Below are 19,538 nucleotides of genomic sequence, written 5' to 3' on the forward strand. Positions count from 1 at the left end.
ATATCTGAATCAGTTGTGCATGTAGTGAGCTTTGGGTATAATTCTTTAATAATAATAATAATAAATAAATTTTATTTATACCCCAACCCTCCCCAGCCAAGGCCGGGCTCAGGGCAGCTAACAAGCAACAATAAAAACAAGTTGAATGAATACAACTTAAAAACAAGATTAAAATACAACCTTAAAATCACAGGAGGAGAAAGAAAAAAAGAAAGGGGGGGGATCAAATTGACTCCAAGCCAAAGGCCAGGCGGAACAACTCTGTCTTACAGGCCCTGCAGAAAGAAATCAGATCCTGCAGGGCCCTGGTCTCAAAGACAGAGCGTTCCACAAGGCCGGAGCCAGTGTTGAGAAGGCCCTGGCTCTAGTTGAGGCTAATCTGACTTCCTTAGGGCCGGGACCTCTAGGGTGTTGCTATTTATGGACCTTAAGGTCCTCCATGGGGCATATCGGGAGAGGTGGTCCCGTAGGTACGAGAGTCCTAGGCCGTGATAAGTGTTCGGATAAGTGATAAGTGAATTTTTGAATAATGAGCAGGACCTGCATGCAAGTGCTGTTTTTTCTAAGTTGCTTTGAGCTTCTTTTTGTAAAGAAAAAAAGAAAAGCGTGGCTAGCAAGTTCAATGAATGAATGAATGTGGCCCCCAGAAGGGGAGTTCACTGGTCTAAGGAAGAGGCACTTACTTCCAGATGGAATCCCTATCGGTAGGATACTTGGTGAGGTTTTTCAGGAGCTCCACCAGGGCAAGATGGATGCCTTCTTTCGTCGAGACGTTGGTGCAACACAGCAGCTCGTGGAGAGCCTCCCGGATGTCTCGGGAAGAATCCTAAAAGCAGCACGAAAAGGCTCAGAATATTACAGGTGGTCTTGGGGGCGCTTGCTTGCGGGTTCTGCGCGTAACACCCAGAGTGGCGGGCTGCTTTGAGCGAGTATGAGGCAGCATCTTAGGTGCTAAAACCCTGGAGAGCTACTGCGTGTCTGGGCAGACAGTACTGAGCCCAGGTGGACCAGAAGCCTGATTTGTTTTTTTCTATTATTTTGTTTATTAAATTTATATACCGCCCTTCATTCAAGATCTCAGGGGGGTTCACAGAATAAAACAAAAGATTAAAACACAAGCAATCATTAAAACCAAAACAAACAATTCCCCCCCTCCCAAACACATTTAAAAGGCTGTAAACAATGAATCAGATGGGACGCCGGTGGCGCTGTGGGTTAAACCACAGAGCCTAGGAGTTGCCAATCAGAAGGTCGGCGGTTCGAATCCCCGCGACGGGGTGAGCTCCCGTTGCTCGGTCCCTGCTCCTGCCAACCTAGCAGTTCGAAAGCACATCAAAGTGCAAGTAGATAAATAGGTACCACTGTAGAGGGAAGGGAAACGGCATTTCCGTGCGCTGCTCTGGTTCACCAGAAGCGGCTTTGTCATGTTGGCCACATGACCCGGAAGCTGTACGCCGGCTCCCTCGGCCAATAAAGCGAGCTGAGCGCCGCAACCCCAGAGTCGGTCACGACTGGACCTAATGGTCAGGGGTCCCTTTACCTTTACTTTTTAAACAATGAAGGCCTGGTTGAAGAGGAATGTTTTGCCTGGCGCCTAAAGGAGTATAATGAAGGCACCAAGCGAACCTCCCTGGGAGAGCATTCTACAAACAGAGAGTTGCCACGGAAAAGGCCCGTTCTTGTATTGCGACCCTCCGGACCTCACACAGAGGAGGCACATGAAGAAGGGCCTTAGAGGATGAATGCAGAGTTTGGATCGGTTTATATGGGGAGAGGAGGTCCTTGAGTTATTGTGGTCCTGAGCCATTTCAGGCTTTATAGGTCAAAACCAACCATTTGAATTGGGCCCGGAAGCTAATTTGCAGGTTTCTACGTCGCTGGGAATCATGCACTTAGAAGTTAGGATTGGCCGCAATTTGGCAGGACAGCAGAATCAGACAACCCATAAGTGAAGGGGGGAAGAACTGACGCATGAGAAGAGCGAAGGGTGAGCACAAGCCCGTGGCTCGCTCCCAATTCATCCAACAGTTATGGGAAGGATAGCTGCCCCTATCAGCAAGTGATGGAAAAACATGAACCAGGAGCAACCGAGGGAGAAAAAAACCCACAGCTCGAAAAGTGGACCAAATAAAGCTCTGTCGGTAAGGACGGGGGAACACTTGCCTCCAAGACGCCGAGGACGGTGTCCAGCTGGTCCTCCCGGAGAGTGATGTTGTTGGAGATCTTCCTCATGGTATGGATCGACTGGAGCCTCACTTCCTCGATCTCGTCGTTGAACATGTCAACCAGGAAATCGAGGCACTTCTCTGCAAAAGAGGGCGAGGACTGGGCCAGCATGCAGAGGGCCTCGACCGCGGCAATGCGGACCTCTGAGAAATGCAGAGCGAGAGAAAGAAAAGGTTAGAGCAGGCGGTAAGGGCTGCCCCTACGTATTTTTGCTGGGGTTGGGGAGGGAAGAGAGAGAAACCAGGTCCTCTTTAAGGAGTCCACACACACCCCCCCCCTTCTAACTGTTTGATTCAGCAAGGATCTTTTTAAGGGGAGATATCGGCGGCAGAGCCTTCACGCACCGTACATCTCGTCTTCCAGCCCATGGACAAACGCCCCACAGGCACCCGACTCAATTAGGTTCACAGCTCCAGTGTCTACTTCTTCTTTGGGAGCGTCGTCACCCCATTTTCTGCCGCTTGAGAACTCCCCGGAGCTGAAAAGCTCTTTGGCTCGTTCGTGGGCTGTGCGTTTCCGCTGCAGATGCAAGAAGTGTAAAGGTCACATGCCAGAAATGGTTTGCAGAGACAATTTCTTATACAGTGGTACCTCGGTTTTCAAGTGCCTCAGAAGCCGGACATTTTGGTTTTCGAACACCGAAAACCCAGAAGTAAATGCTTCCATTTTCGAACGAGCCTTGGAAGTTGAATGGCTTTTGCTGCGTGTGTGTTTTTTAAAAAATAATATTTTGTTAAAGTTTTTTCCTGCGTGTTTTTCAATTTTCTCAATTGCATTTGCAGCCAGCCCTTTGCGCCTCAGTTGTTGAACGTTTTGGAAGTCAACCGGTCTTCTGGAACGGATTACGTTTGACAACCGAGGTACGTGTGTGTGTGTGTGTGTGTGTGTGTGTGTGTGTGTGTGTGTGTAATATTCATTAACTGTCTAGATGCCTGACTAGAGACAGCACATTCAAATGCCAAGCTACCAAGAAGCTTTTAATGTGTGATGTTCTGTTGTGTTTTTGTATATTCTGCTGGAAGCCGCCCAGAGCGGCCACGGCAACCCAATCAGAGGGCAGGGAACAAAAAAATTAAATTTGTTGTTGTTGGTTATACGAATGGTAACATAAAGTGCACACCCAAGGCCATCAACACAACTCCACAGCAGAAGCAAGGGCAACACACAAGGCACCCAGAATCTTCAGTGCCTTCTTGTGGTGCTCATTTGAAACAGCTGCCAAAGTTCTGCAAATTAGTTCAGCATTCAGTTTCTGCATGCCAAATTGCTGTGACTTAAGATGTGCGGGGAACCCTTCACCAAAGAAACCAGAATGGCCTGAGGGAGATTTACTGCAAGCTGACACAAGGCTGAGCGAACGCAGCCGAGGCTCAAATTTCACTGACTTCAACCTGCCAGAAAGCCAGCTTCTGATCTCCTGCAGACACAGAAGGGATCCGAGGACTATCAAAAAGGAACCTGTCGTGCAACTTTCCGGCATGCCGAGGTTAGGACACAGGATGCACAGCAGAAAGGATTAAAAATGAAATAAAAGAAGTTTCTGTACCCTCAGGTCTGACATCAGCTTCTTGTCCAGGGTCTGTTCTAAGAAGTGAGAACTAACTTGCTGCATGGAGCCCTGGGACGAAGGAGGGGAAAGAGGCATGTTAGCAACAGGGTGATTTTGAACAAAGCACTGGTAAAATAAAAATCCTGGCTGTTAGTCCTCAGCATAAGAGATACACTGCTTCCGAAGGAGGGACTATTTAGCTATCGAGCTAATGGCTGTTGAAAGACCTCTCCTTCTCCTTCTCCAATCTGTTTTGTCGCCTTCCAAGCCAGTGGCTGTCACCACATCTTGTGGCAAAGAAATTCCTTAAGCCTGTTCTGCTTTGTGTGCAAAGTCCTTTCGGCTTGTCCATCCCAAGTCGACTGGCAATCAGTTTCACTTTTTAGCCATGGCACAGAGGAAAGACCGTGTGACACACAGCCCCCCCTTTCTTATTCCCTGGTCAAAACTGCCATTTGATTGGCAGGCCCACGTAGCCTTGTTTCGGGAAGCTTTTAAGGTTTTGTGCGCCTTTTCTCCCTCTCTGCATTTCGTTGGAAGCCACCCAGAGCAGCTGGGGTAACCCAGTCATACTGGCGGGGTATAAGAAATAAATTGTTGTCGTTGTTTTGGGAAGGGGAACTCTCTGCTTCCCATCTCTATGTTCTTTTCACTTTTTTGAATTTTTCTTTTTTACTCCAATATATTTCCTGGCATTAGTCACCCCACAAAATGACCCAAAAACTGCCACTCAAGCTATACCAGAATCAGGACCTCTTTCCTTCATCAAGGCAGGTTTGGGTGAGGGAGTGTTGTAGCCAATGCAGACTCCACCCAACTGAGCTTTAGGGAGAGGCTATATCAATCCATTTACAGGAGGAGGAGGAGGCCCAGCTAAATCTAGAGAGGCCTTTCCCAACCTGGTGCCCTCCAGATGTTTCAGACTCCCACCAGCCCCAGGCAACACAGCCTTAAAACAGCCGTGTGCAGCCATGCTGCCGCCTCAGGCTGATGGGAGTTGTAGTCCAAAAAGTCTGGAGGGCACCGTGTTGGCAATGGCTGCTACCACTGGGGGGGCAGTATGCCTCTGAAGGCCTGATCCTGCAGGCTCTCCTTATTCTCTTAAAGGCATTCAGACAAATTCATGGAGCATAAAGCTATTAATGTCTAGCAGTCATGATGGCTAGAGTTTCCCAAGCTTGGGTCTCCAGTTGTTTTGGGACTACAATTCCCAACATCCCTGACCACTGGCCCTGCTAGCTAGGGCTGATGGGAGTTGTAGTCCCAAAACAGCTGGAGACCCAAGCTGGGGAAATCCTGCTACACAATCAGAGACAGAATGCCTCTGAATACCAGTGGCTAGGAATTTCATGAGTGCAGAGTGTGCTGTTGGGGTCAGGTTTTGCTTGAGGGCTTCCCTAACTGTGAGAATAGGATGCTAGACCAAGCAGGCCTTTGGCCTGATCCAGAAGCCAGTATCTTCTTATGTTCCAGAGGTTTCACAAACCACTAGCATTTCATGTTCATGACGGACAGCTTGCTCTCTTTTCCAACAGCGTAAGGAGATGACAGAGGGCACAGGCACTCACCAAGAGTTTAGCAGCTTGTACTCTCACCACCCAGGAGCCGTCACTGACCATGTGACAAATCTTCCCAAATGCATCATCCACTAGGCGGATTTCTTCGTTGGAGGAAGGGATTGGGACAATGCTGAAGGGGTGGGGAGGAAGAGAACAAGTCACAAGGTGCTGTATCAACGTATCATAGCTAGGTTTGTTCTCACCTGCTGAGCCAGGTTTGGCTGAGAGTTAAATCATAGAATCATAGAGTTGGAAGAGACCACAAGGGCCATCGAGTCCAACCCCCTGCCAAGCAGGAAACACCATCAGAGCACTCCTGACATATGGTTGTCAAGCCTCTGCTTAAAGACCTCCAAAGAAGGAGACTCCACCACACTCCTTGGCAGCAAATTCCACTGTCGAACAGCTCTTACTGTCAGGAAGTTCTTCCTAATGTTTAGGTGGAATCTTCTTTCCTGCAGTTTGGAACCATTGCTCCGTGTCCGCTTCTCTGGAGCAGCAGAAAACAACCTTTCTCCCTCCTCTATGTGACATCCTTTTATATATTTGAACATGGCTATCATATCACCCCTTAGCCTCCTCTTCTCCAGGCTAAACATGCCCTGCTCCCTTAGCCGTTCCTCATAAGGCATCGTTTCCAGGCCTTTGACCATTTTGGCTGCCCTCCTCTGGACACGTTCCAGTTTGTCAGTGTCCTTCTTGAACTGTGGTGCCCAGAACTGGACACAGTACTCCAGGTGAGGTCTGACCAGAGCAGAATACAGTGCCACTATTACTTCCCTTGATCTAGATGCTATACTCCTATTGATGCAGCCCAGAATTGCATTGGCTTTTTTAGCTGCCGCGTCACACTGTTGGCTCATGTCAAGTTTGTGGTCAACCAAGACTCCTAGATCCTTTTCACATGTACTGCTCTCAAGCCAGGTGTCACCCATCTTGTATTTGTGCCTCTCATTTTTTTTGCCGAAGTGCAATACTTTACATTTCTCCCTGTTAAAATTCATCTTGTTTGTTTTGGCCCAGTTCTCTGATCTGTCAAGGTCGTTTTGAAGTGTGATCCTGTCCTCTGGGGTGTTAGCCACCCCTCCCAGTTTGGTGTCATCTGCAAATCTTCTATATCTTTCCCTACAAATGTTGTGAATGGAGAGAGGGATGGGGAATCCTACCCAACACACTCGCCCAATTCAGCTTGCGTAAATAAAAGGCATGTTTCATTAAGTGAACACCAAGTAACCAGGACTCCAAGCTGGAAAAAACCCCACAGCCAATGTACTTTTAAATAAAGCTTTTGAACAAACCATGGTTTTCATAACATTTAGTTAAGCTTCATGTACCATATGCCTGGTTTACATATTATGCTTAGCCACAGTTTATTAAACCATTTGAGCGTCCTTATTCTGCCCAGTGGTTTAACTATGGTTTATTTACTGCCAACAAACCACAACCTGTCGCTACGGTTTGGTGCTGGATTACAAACCTTGGTTTCTTTCAACTGTGGTTTGACATCACACGCAACCCCAGAACACTCCCTTAACCATGGTTTGTTTCACTACCTTACGCGAGATGCCGACTGAAAATGCTTAAAAGGGGCTTGAGGCAAAGAACAACAGGAAAACAAAACAGACCTTGGAGAAATAAGTCATGGTTTGTTTGATTAACTTCAGGACAACTCTCTCTCTCTCGCTCTCTGACCCATGCCCATGTTACGAAAAAGGAGCAATGCAGCTGAGTGCTCCAGATGGCTGGAAAGCCAAACAGGATGTTGATGTTTTGGGACTGTACCGTGGGAACAAAGGACAGTCTATTCAGTGTACTGAGCACCGGATGTTAGCTCAGAGTGTCACATGATCTGTACTGGAAGTACATGGGAGGAGTTATTATTCTCTCTCTGCTGTTGATGTTAAGAGAGTGCAGACACGTTTTCTCTGTACTGCTGGAAAGACAGAATAAAGGCATGTAAATACTTTCTGTCTGTCTCTCTCCCCTCCCTGGGGTGGCAGGGGAGGAGTGGTGTGTTCTTCTCACGTTGAGGAGGATCGCCGATTGAGATCTCGCCTGATCTTGCCGGGAGTCGCAGACAGGGAGGTCAACAAGGAATCAAGCCGGGTGCCTGGAGAATGGCCAATTCCTCTGATAAGGCTTGATATTCCGACAGCCCACACAGCATGGAAACTCAGGCAAAAGAAAACTTTGCAGCCTTTTAGCTTTACAAGACTGGTCATTACTGAACCCCACCCCTTCGTTTAGGACTGCCAGCTATTCCATGCTTACCTTTCTGGATAAAGCTGACTGAGGACCCAGGTAAGCTGAACCGCAGCACTGCGGACCTGTTCGTAGTCGTCGGTTAAGAGTTTGCATGCCTGAAAAAGAAGATCTGCAGTCAGCTACCATCAGCCCTAAGTCCTTCCACCAATACTTATATTGCATGCTACCCTTTGTTTCTTTTAAGAAGTTTTGTAATCTGCGGGATACAAACTGGAGGAACCAGCAAATTAAAAAGTACAGTGGTAGCTTGGTTCTCAAACGCCTTGGTACTCAAAAACTTGGAACCCAAACACTGCAAACCCAGAAGTAAGCTTTCCGGTTTGCGAACTTTTTTCAGAAGCGAAACGTGCTCTGTTTTGAGTGTTACGCTCCTGGTTTGAGTGCCACACTTCCGTTTTGAGTGTTATGCTGAGGTCTGGCTGTTTTTGCTATTTATTTTGCATTTTTGTGACTGTGTGGAACCCAGTTCAGCTACTGATGGATGTATTGTGTGACTGCAGTACATTCTTTATTGCTTTCATTTTATGGATCAGTGGTCTTGTTAGATAGTAAAATTCATGTTAAATTGCTGTTTCACGGGTTTTTTATAAAAGTCTGGAACGGATTAATCCATTGTGCATTCCAGTCATACCTCGGGTTACAGATGCTTCAGGTTTGGTTTGGGAACGCTTTTCGTTTTGGAGCGGACTTCCGGAACAGATTAAGTTTGCGAATCAAGGTACCACTGTAAAAAGAAACCTGAGTCCCTGATGAACACAGGAACAACAGAAGAGCCTGCTGGATCAGGCCAAAGGACCATCCAGTCCAGCATCCTGTTCTCACAGAGGCCAAAAAGATTCCTGTGGAAAACAAGGCATCAGGATTTGAACAAAATACCACTCTCCCCTTCTTTGTTTCCTATTAACTGGTAATCAGAAGCATTGCTGCCTCCACAGCTGGACGCAGCAATAGCCCTTTCCTCCATGAATTTGTCTGATCCTCTTTAAAGCCATCCAAGTTGATGGCCATCACTGCCTTCTATGGAAGTGAGTTCCATAATTTAACTATGTGTAGCGTGAATAAGGGGGACGCGGGTGGCGCTGTGGGTTAAACCACAGAGCCTAGGACTTGCCGATCAAAATTGGCGGTTCGATTCCCCGCGACGAGGTGAGCTCCCGTTGCTCGGTCCCTGCTCCTGCCAACCTAGCAGTTCGAAAGCACGTCAAAGTGCAAGTAGATAAATAGGTACCGCTCTGGCAGGAAGGTAAACAGCGTTTCCGAGTGCTGCTCTGGTTCGCCAGAAGCGGCTTAGTCATGCTGGCCACATGACCCGGAAGCTGTACGCCGGCTCCCTCGGCCAATAAAGCGAGATGAGCGCCGCAACCTCAGAGTTGTCCGTGACTGGACCTAATGGTCAGAGGTCCCTTTACCTTTAGCGTGAATAAGTACTCTATTCAACTCCAAACCAATATAGCAGGGACTAGGAGCCTAAAGACGGTACAGGATTTTTTTCAGTCTCCACAAGCTACTCTGGAAAACCCCCCACCAATTTTGGCGCTCTTCAGCGTGGAAGCTCTTGAGAGTCCTGCCACTTTTAGGGACCATGGCATCTTTACACACATACGCAATTCAGTAGCATAAAAGGAGAATGGTCATTCGCTTTGTGGGTGGGAAGTCGGAAAGGAGGTTAAAATCTTTTCCGCTTCCAGTGGTACCTCGGGTTAAGTACTTAATTCGTTCCACAGGCCCGTTCTTAACCTGAAACTGTTCTTTACCTGAAGAACCACTTTAGCTAATGGGGCCTCCTGCTGCCGCCGCGCCACAATTTCTGTCCTCATCCTGAAGCAAAGTTCTTAACCTGAAGCACTATTTCTTGGTTAGCGGAGTCTGTAACCTGAAGCGTATGTAACCCGAGGTACCACTGAGTGGTACCACTGAGTGGTACCTCAGGTTAAGAACTTAATTTGTTCTAGAGGTCCGTTCTTAACCTGAAACTGTTCTTAACCTGAAGCACCACTTTAGCTAATGGGGCCTCTTGCTGCCGCTGTGCGATTTGTGTTCTCATCCTGAAGCAAAGTTCTTAACCCGAGGGACTATTTCTGGGTTAGCGGAGTCTGTAACCTGAAGCGTATGTAACCTGAAGCGTATGTAACCCAAGGTACCACTGTACTTTTAAACCAAATTATAACGCCAGGGCCTTGCATACAGGGTTGTTGGGAGTAAAAACGTAAGAGATGCTGAGCTAAACTCCGAGGAGGAAAAGAGGGATGGAAGGATCATGCAGTGATCATTATTAATGGCTGCCCCACCCCCTGCGTTGCTTAAAACTTAGATTCTTCTTTGTCACCAGGGTGAAGACAAACTTTTCATCATCTGGGTAATAATGTTGGCTAGCTTGCTATTTTGGGCTTGATGTCCCAAGATGATCAATTTGCTCACACCCAGGAGCTCTCCTGTTTCAAAACAAACAAGAAGAAGAAGAGGAGTTTGGATTTGATATCCGGCCTTTCACTCCCTTTAAGGAGTCTCAAAGCGCCTAGCATTCTCCTTTCCCTTCCTCCCCCACAACAAACACTCTGTGAGGTGAGTGGGGCTGAGAGACTTCAAAGAAGTGTGACTGGCCCAAGGTCACCCAGCAGCTGCATGTGGAGGAGCGGAGACGCAAACCCGGTTCCCCAGATTACGTGACTACCGCTCTTAACCACTACACCACACTGGCTCTAAGCCAGCAGACGCTGCATTTCACAATATTTTTTCCCACTGCTTGGTGGCAGGGAGAGGATCGCAAATCTGATGCAGTCATTAGAGAGCACAGATTGCATAATTTTTGCAAAGGGTCAGCAGTCGGCTTTAATACCCAAGCGCTGGATAAAGAATCCTGGAGGAGCTTCCTTGTTATTATTATTAGGGTGGAGTTATTATTAATTATTATTAGGGTGGAGGGAAGACACAGGGCAAGAAATAAGAAATGGATAAATGTTGGTACGAGGGGATGCGGGTGGCGCTGTGGGTTAAACCACAGAGCCTAGGACTTGCCGATCAGAAGGTCGGCAGTTTGAATCCCCGCGATGGGGTGAGCTCCCGTTGCTCGGTCCCTGCTCCTGCCAACCTAGCAGTTCGAAAGCACGTCAAAGTTCAAGTAGATAAATAGGTACCGCTCCAGCGGGAAGGTAAACAGTGTTTCCGTGCGCTGCTCTGGTTTGCCAGAAGCGGCTTAGTCATGCTGGCCACATGACCCGGAAACTGTACGCCGGCTCCCTCGGCCAATAAAGCCAGATGAGCGCCGCAACCCCAGAGTCGGCCACAACTGGGCCTAATGGCCAGGGGTCCCTTTACCTTTACCTTAAATGTTGGTACATAATGAAATGTGAAAATGCGGATTTACAAATATAATGTATAAGTATCATAATTGTATATGTATATGTAAAGATTTCATATATGTATTGCAACATTAATAATAAATAAATAAATAAGAATCCTGGAGGAGCACACATGGCACCCAGGCCGAAGGTGTCAGGGAAGAGTTAGAAGTTTTCAGTTTATCAGAGGGAGAAAGCATTCCCCAAGGGGGGAAGGAGAGCAGTGAATCTAATAGAAGGGAGCAAGAGGAACAACAGGGAGGGACCGGCTGTTCACAGGAAAGGCAAGGGTTAAGTTCTAGCTCAGATTGCGAGGAGGGGAGATACAGGCCAGCTCTAGCCAGGAGGTTAGAAAAAAGAGCAGTGGCTGGTCACGGAGAAGCAGAGCTCAGAAGGTATCTGAAAGAAGTGACTCTGAGCAATAATAGTTAAGAACTGTTTATAAGATTATTTTGTTAATACACAATAAAAAGTTATAAAAGAACAAGAAGCGTTTGTGTGGTGATCTGAAGAGGACAACGACCAGTCCTGACAGAAGGCTTGTCACTCCTGATTTTTAGTGGTGAGCTATTAAAAGAATGGGAATGGTTTAAAAATAAAGGAAGAAGGAGGAGAAGGAGAAGGAGAAGGAGAAGGAGAAGAAGGAGAAGGAGAAGGAGGAGAAGGAGAAGAAGGAGAAGAAGAAGAAGAAGAAGAAGAAGAAGAAGAAGAAGAAGAAGAAGAAGAAGAAGAAGAAGTTAACTTCAATTGCAGTGGGCCCTCCAGGGCCCCTGGAATTTGCCCCAACATTGGCCACAATTTAAAAATGTAAGAAACGAAAATATCCTGAAGCGAGACTTGTGACACAGCCATCCTCCACAGCCCAGCTTAATGGTAGTGCCCATCACTAAGCACATAGAACACAGTAATTACCTGGCTATAAATGGTTTGCTGCAACTTTAATCCCCTTTCATGCAGCTGCAACTGTAAGAAAAAACAAAAAAAATGTGATTATAGTACCCAAAACAAAACATATTTTTTTTAAAAAAATGGAGGGGTGGGAAAGATCACAAGAGGGGCAGGTCCTTAAAGGATTTGCTACTGGAGTTTAGCTATTAAGGGTATCAGAACTGGAGACTGATAAAAAATAAACTGAGTTGCAGAGATAACCTTACAAGACCCATTAAACACTGCGGCACTCGAACTCAGGCCACATGTGCAAGATTGCTGCTTGGTCTTCCTTTCCTAAAATGACTGGATGAGCAGTTGGGACTCCATCACCAGGATTCGGCCACACCTTCTCCTTATCACCCGAAGAGAACCAATTTCATATTATAATCCAGGGGTCAGCAAGGTTTATCTTGCCTGGGCCGGTTCACTCCCGCGGAGATTGCTCCGTGGGCTGGATCGCGTCTGCGCAGACGCGATTTCCGGCGCCGCAGAAGCGAGTTCCTGCTCTGCCGGTTTAGCGCAGCATGCAGGGACTCGCCGAGCAAGCGGCTCGGTTCGGGGGCAGCTTGTGGGCCGTTTAAAAAATGACCCCTGTGTGCCGCTTGTGGTCCATGGGGCGCAGGTTGCTGACACCTGTTATACCGTATTTTTCGCTCCATAAGACACACCTAGTTTTTAGAGGGGGAAAGCAAGGGAAAAAATTTCTGCGCAGAGCATGTAAGCGGCTCTTGCTTTTCTTGCTTTAAACCATTCCATCCCTCCTCCTGCTTCGCTGAGAAGCCAGCAGAGCAAGAGCGATAGCTGCACAGCACCTCTTCCACTGGCTTCCCAGCAAAGCGGGATGAGGGATGAAAGGGAACCCTTACAAGGGAGTGCTGAGCAGAGCCTGGCAGAGGCTCTTGCTGGCTTTCCTGGGAGGTGGGGGAAGGGACAGAGGGCAGCCCATCAGTCCCTTCTCCCACATCCTGGAGAAGCCCCCAAGAGCTGCGCTCCCAGTGTGGTGTAGTGGTTAAGAGCAGTAGTCTCGTAATCTGGGGAACCGGGTTCGCTTCCCCGCTCCTCCACATGCAGCTGCTGGGTGACCTTGGGCCAGTCACACTTCTCTGAAGTCTCTCAGCCCCACTCACCTCACAGAGTGTTTGTTGTGGGGGAGGAAGGGAAAGGAGATTGTTAGCCGCTTTGAGACTCCTTCGGGTAGTGATAAAGCGGGATATCAAATCCAAACTCTTCTCTTCTTCTTCTTCCCTTTAAAGAGCTGTGTGGAGCGTGTGTCTTGGGGGCTTTTCCGCGAGGTGGGAGAAGGGACTGGTGGGCTGCCCTTCTCCCTCCTCGGGGAAAAGCCCCCAAGAGCTGCACACACGCTCCATGCGGCTCTTTAAAGGGAGCGCTGAGCAGAGCCTCCCGCCTGCATTCGCTCCATAAGACGCACACACATTTCCCCTTACTTTTTAGGAGAGGAAAAGTGCGTCTTATGGAGCAAAAAATACGGTAATCTCTCAGACAACTTCCTGGTCAGCAGCTTCTTTTCATGGAAGGCTACCCAAGAAAGGGAGTAAGAGACAGGAAGGCAGGCCAATTCTTCAAAGGGGGGCGCCTGCCATCCCATGGCTATGCCTGATGGTCACTCGCAGTCCCCATGGTGGCTAAATTCACCCCAGAAACACCTGCTAGCCTCCAATGCGCACCCCACACTCAGGGAGGATTTTGATTTAAGGGAAGCTGAACTCAACGCTCCCAACCCTTACCATTGCTTTTATAGCCGCAGTTCTAACCCGAGGATCCTGGTCACTGAAGTGATCCCCGATGATCTTCTGGACGTCTTTGGGAGGCTGGCCTTCGACCTCTTTCGAGGTGCCTTTTTCCACAGTCCCAAGGTAGCCAATCAGGAGGAGGCACTTGGTCCTTACCCCGTGGGAGGAATCAGTCAGATGCTGAGGAATAAGGAAGAAGTAAATGAATGAACGGATTAGCCCAGAGGTCGGCAACCTAAGGCCCATGGGCCGGAAGCGGCCCATGAGGGTCGCTTAACTGGCCCATCAGCTGCCCCTGAACTGAGTCGCCCGCTTGATTAGTCCCTGCGTGCTGCACTAAACTGGCGCAGAGCAGGGACTCTCTTCTGCAGCTCTGGAAATTGTTTCTGCGCATGCCCAGACGCCGAAAATCGCTTCTGCGCAGGCATGTTTTTCGGTGTCTGGGCATGTGCAGAAGCGATTTCCGGTGCTGCAGACATGCACAGACACGATATCCAGTGTCGTGGTGCGCCGGCCCGGCCCACAAAGGATCTCCGTGGGAGTGATCCAGCCCATGCCTGATAAGCCTTGCTGACCCCTGGATTAGCCCAAACTTCTCCCAACTGAGTTCTTGTTTTTTCGTTTTTTAAAATGGACCGGTTTGTTTGGGGATTCAACACTCTTGGGGACGCTGGGTCTTATAAGCCGTGGAATTTTAAGCATGTTGCCAAATTTGGAAAAGAGGGTTTTTAACGAAATCTCAGCAATAATTGGGGGCGGTGAGTCAAAAAACCACCTGGATTGGCTTTATTAAGTCTCCATACACACCCAGCAGAAAACCAGGACGTCTTACATTAAAAAATAAATAAATCTCAGCAGCAATATACTGACAAAAATCTTACAAGGGTTAAGCATAGTGAAATGGCACATTAACTGAATAACTGACACAAAGGTTATGTTCTATTGGTGGTAGGGAGCAAAAAGATATATTTTTGGCAGATTTCATAATGTAGACCAATTAAAAAAAATACTGTTAAATCTGTCCCAATAGTCTTTAAAAATATCTGGATTATGCAACGTTTAAGTTATATTTGTTCAAAGGGGACATATCCTCGGGAGAATAACGATGCAGACTTGTGAATCTATATATACACCGTCTGGTTTATTGTTTGTAGGTTGGCTTTACTTGATTTTGTTATCTTTGGAACATTTTTGGTGCCAGAGGTTGTATGGCTGTGCAAGAAAATGAATAAAAAACTATTATTATTATTTAAAAAAATAAAAAAAGACTCTCCCCAAGCCACTTTTCCCTCTCTATTCATGCTCCCTCCCCTACATTGCTCTAGGCCCTATTTTTTGCCTGGCTACAAGTGTCCTTGAACTGTAATAATGCCTCTTGGTTGCATGGACGGAAAGGGGTGTTGGGTGGGTGCTATGTAGAGCCTCTGACTTTTGCCTGGCTGGAATGTAGCCAACTGTAAGAGTTGCATCTAGTGTTCTGCGCAGCTTTTGCCTCTAGCCTGCTCACCACCCCCGAAAGGGAAATGCAGCTCTCAGGCTGAAGGAAGCTTCATTCCACCTAAAAATATTTCCATATTTAACAGTTCAAATTACCTTGCAGGCAACATCCACCAGGCGAATCCTCACCGCAGGGCTTTCTTGGAGCTTCTTTCCAATCACCAGCAAGGTATCCAGCAGCTGAGCAAGAACTTGGTGGGACTCTTAAAAACAACAGTTAAAAAAAAGAAAGTCATTATTTCATCTTGCATTCACTCATGTCCTGGGTCTGGAGGCACATGGCCCAGCAACTACGCTGAATCTAAGCAGGTAACCATTTGCTTTAATCATTTTAACTCTTCACTTGAATTTCCAAACACCATTCTGAAATATCGCACAGGCTTTTTATTAATACGAAGACCGGTCTTCTAGTCTTTCCATCTGCTCTGCCAAAAGGAGAAATGCCTGTGATTCTGGTTTGTACACTTTTTACGGTACAGTCATACCTCAGGTTGCGAACGTGATCCATGCGGGAGGCACATTCGCAACCCGCAGCGCTGCGTCTGCACGTGATGCAATTCAGCGCTTCTGCGCATGCACCGAAACCCGGAAGTAACTCGTTCCAATACTTCCGGGTTCGGCACGGTCCGTAACCCGAAAACGCACAACCCACAGCGTTCGCAACCTGAGGTATGATTGTAAGTCCTGCCACTTTTCTGTACCGGTCGGTCAGTTTTATAAGTGACAGGGCAAACCTTGGTTGCAAGCTTGCTGCAAGCCTGGAGAGAGCTAAACCACGAGCCCAGGTTCAGCCAAACACTATGCCAAGCCATGACTTAGCTCAGCACAGTAGCAGCAGGACTAGGGAGCAGTCCGGCATCTGCAATCTCCTCTCCTGAAGCCCGCATTCTCACACATTCACACTAAACCTTGGTAATGATGTGCAAACCAAACCATTTTTCAAACAAGATTCAGGGCTAATCAATGAGGTGCCCTCCAAATGCTTTTGTCTAAAACTCTCCCCATCCCTGGGTGGAGAGGTTGGAAGGTTGTCCAATTAATGTGGTGAGGTCATAACCAACGGTTATCCCTAGTCTAGGCAGATACCTATAATGTGACTCAATCTAAAGCAGTTTCATGCAACGATATGAAAGCAGTGTGCACGTACAACAACCGTCACCCCCAACAAAGTGAAAACTGGAAGGATTTGTACACCTCACTATACTCCGTTTGGAAAATATCACCTACTCTCATTTTGGAGTGTGTTGACGGCATCGTCCAGAATGCAGTCAGGAGAAAAGCCTGGAGTCTTTGTCAGCAAACCCAGCAAGGAAGCAACCTTCAACCTCACAGAAGGATCGTTCTCCTAGGATGACAATAAGAGAAAAAGGAGGACTAAAGCCTTCACAAACCAACTCTATCTGGGTGCGCAGTATCCATCACAGAATTTACATAAAAGTAGACTTTCAATATGGTCCTCCTCAACCACTGTCACCTGTGCAGTAGCAAACAATACCCCCAAATTTCAACTACTTACCATTTAATTTTCGTTCTTAAAATCCCAATAAATTGACTGATTTTTGCTCCCAAGACACCTTGCGATACCGTGAGATACCGCCACTTGGCCCTACCTTGTAATAATGCTCCAGCAAGATTCTGACCACTCCTTCCACACTTTCGGCTTCCACTGGCTTCCGAGCAAACTGAAGGAGGTACTGCAAAGCATCCGCTGGTGAAGTTGCCTTGCACAGATCCACATGGAGTGCAGCCGACTTACTTGGTTTGGTCAGTCGGAGTTTCTTCGCTGAAATTTCCTCATGCTGCTGTTGCTGAAATACGAACGCTGTGTTAGGCTGCATTCACACACAAACAAATAAGAGCGGCAGTATTAACTTGTTCTCCACAAGTTGTTCCAGAGTAACTTCCTTATTGCTGTTATTATAAAGGTAAAGGGACCCTTGACCATTAGGCCCAGTCTTAGCCGACTCAGGGGTTGCGGCGCTCATCTTGCTTGATTGGCCGAGGGAGCCGGCGTACAGCTTCCGGGTCATGTGGCCAGCATGACTAAGCCGCTTCTGGCAAACCACAGCAGCACACGGAAACGCTGTTTACCTTCCCGCCGGAGTGGTACCTATTTATCTACTTGCACTTTGACATGCTTTCAAACTGCTAGGTTGGCAGGAGCAGGGACCGAGCAACGGGAGCTCACCCCATTTCGGGGATTTGAACCGCCGACCTTCAGATCTACAAGCCCTAGGCTCTGTGGTTTAACCCACAGCGCCACCCACATCCCTGCTGTTATTATAGCTTCACGCTATTTCACTTGTCTACAACATCCTAGGAGCCTTTAGGAGCTCACCAAATTGGGGGAACTGTGGAAAAGGTTTATATTCTTTAGATATGTACTTTGCTGCCCACTAAGAAAGTCCCAATGTGGGTTACGATAAAAATACAATACATCTGTCTGAATTTTCACTTTTCACTAACCCTACCTTTGCCTGCTACTGATACAATGACAAGGCTGGCATCAGGTAAGCCCCTCTGGGAAGAACATGAAATAAATTGGGGAATGGGGAGCTGCCACAGAGAAGAGATGCTGCCTTTCAAAGGTAGCTCTCAAAACAAGAGGTTTAAAAAAATCCCTGAATGCCAAATGTTAAAGCGTCATATTCCAAGACTTGGAGGAGGAATCCGATTTCACTTCTTAATGAGCAGCTTCTGAGCTCTCAAATCATTCGCCAGGCAGAAATCCAACAGACGAAGCTTTCCCAACATGCAGACAGAGGCGATTACCAGAAATGCATCATTTTGCCTGCAGGTTTTCTGCTCAACACACAACTCCCGCCAAGAAATCAGCTGGCAAATTGTAAGCAAGCGTAATGAACCTGCAACCTACCCAGAGTGCCTCTCTCTGCATATTAGCTTCTCAATCGTTGCCCCTTAACATTATTTATTTACTGCATTTATGCCTCGCCTTTCTCCTCCAAGAAGCTCCAAGTGGCATGCACAGTTCTCTATCAGCCTCATTTAATTATTATTATTAGGCCAAATTCTGTGCAACTGCCATAAAACTTAGGGAACAAGCTGTGCTACCATAATGACTAAGGCCTTAAATGACAATTTTGGGTTACAGTGGTATCTCAAGTTAAGAACTTAATTCGTTCTGCAAGTCCATTCTTAACCCGAAACTGTTCTTAACCTGAGGTACCACTTTAGCTAAAGGGGCCTCCTGCTGCTGCTGTGAACTTTGCTGTTCTCATCCTGAAGCAAAGTTCTTAACCCGAGGTACTATTTCTGGGTTAGCGGAGTCTGTAAACTGAAGCATATGTAACCTGAAGCGTCTGTAACCCGAGATACCACTGTATATTTTAGTGATTAAGATTTAGTTTATATATTTTTAACTGCTGCTATATCTGTATTGGGACACGGGTGGCGCTGTGGGTAAAACCTCAGCGCCTAGGGCTTGCCGATCGAAAGGTCGGCAGTACGAATCCCCGCGGCGGGGTGCGCTCCCGTCGTTCGGTCCCAGCGCCTGCCAACCTAGCAGTTCGAAAGCACCCCCGGGTGCAAGTAGATAAATAGGGACCGCTTACCAGCGGGAAGGTAAACGGCGTTTCCGTGAGCTGCGCTGGCTCGCCAGATGCAGCTTCGTCACGCTGGCCAGAAATGTCTGCGGACAGCGCTGGCTCCCGGCCTCTAGAGTGAGATGAGCGCACAACCCTAGAGTCTGGCAAGACTGGCCCGTACGGGCAGGGGTACCTTTACCTTATATCTGTATTGCCCCTGTTATACCCAATTGTAAATTCAAATGTATCCTTATCATGTTTTATGACTTCCCTGATATTGTGTGTGAGCTGGAACTTGTCTGTGACAGAAATGAATAAATTCTATCATCATCATTATCATTATGAATTTACTAGCCACTTTTCATCCTTCCTAGGGTAACCCAAATCGACTTACAACCAAACAAGCAACAGGCTCCCCGTTGAAACATTAAGGCCCAGAGGAAAAATAAATGCACTGAAAATATCCCTCCCACTTCTAAGAGGCTATAGTTTAATCCTTACAATAACCCTGTGAGGTAGGGTCAGGATGAGAGGCGAGAGCAGCTACCTCCCCCCCCCCCGCACCGAGGTCACACCCAGTGAGCTTCGAGTGGGAGGATTTGAACCCAGGACCCTAAGCCCGCCACTCTAACCACTGTGCGACATTGCCCTTGCCGTGGATGGGAGACGAAGAAGCTCTACAGGTTTCGCCCTATCCCCCTTCCCTCCCCTCCCCACCCCACTTCCAAGGCCTCGCCGGTTACCTGGACGACCACTTTGCTGAACTCTTCGTACACCCGTTTCTTCAGGTGCGCCGCCATGACGGTCTTGATATTTCGCTTTCCGGCGCCGGCTGAGCCCCGCCGGCCACCGTCCTCTCCCTTTTCCTTCCCTCCCTC

General features: G+C 47.7%; 1 protein-coding gene across 1 annotated transcript in view; it reads right to left on the bottom strand.

Moving 5' to 3' along the window:
* Window positions 1-19,538, bottom strand: part of INTS4 (integrator complex subunit 4) — a 36,293-nt gene extending 16,755 nt beyond the window's left edge. The window contains exons 1-12 of the mRNA XM_053385159.1: window positions 19,404-19,538; window positions 16,726-16,923; window positions 16,343-16,460; window positions 15,212-15,318; window positions 13,613-13,798; window positions 11,850-11,900; window positions 7,606-7,694; window positions 5,344-5,464; window positions 3,773-3,844; window positions 2,571-2,745; window positions 2,164-2,369; window positions 684-826 (exon numbers count right to left, since the gene is read on the bottom strand). Coding sequence (XP_053241134.1) covers window positions 684-826; window positions 2,164-2,369; window positions 2,571-2,745; window positions 3,773-3,844; window positions 5,344-5,464; window positions 7,606-7,694; window positions 11,850-11,900; window positions 13,613-13,798; window positions 15,212-15,318; window positions 16,343-16,460; window positions 16,726-16,923; window positions 19,404-19,460 — 1,523 coding nt within the window. The 5' untranslated portion in view covers window positions 19,461-19,538. The remainder of the gene's footprint in view (window positions 1-683; window positions 827-2,163; window positions 2,370-2,570; window positions 2,746-3,772; window positions 3,845-5,343; window positions 5,465-7,605; window positions 7,695-11,849; window positions 11,901-13,612; window positions 13,799-15,211; window positions 15,319-16,342; window positions 16,461-16,725; window positions 16,924-19,403) is intronic.

This window comes from Podarcis raffonei, chromosome 4 (assembly GCF_027172205.1).
Source record: "Podarcis raffonei isolate rPodRaf1 chromosome 4, rPodRaf1.pri, whole genome shotgun sequence".
NCBI classification, from domain to species: domain Eukaryota; kingdom Metazoa; phylum Chordata; class Lepidosauria; order Squamata; family Lacertidae; genus Podarcis; species Podarcis raffonei.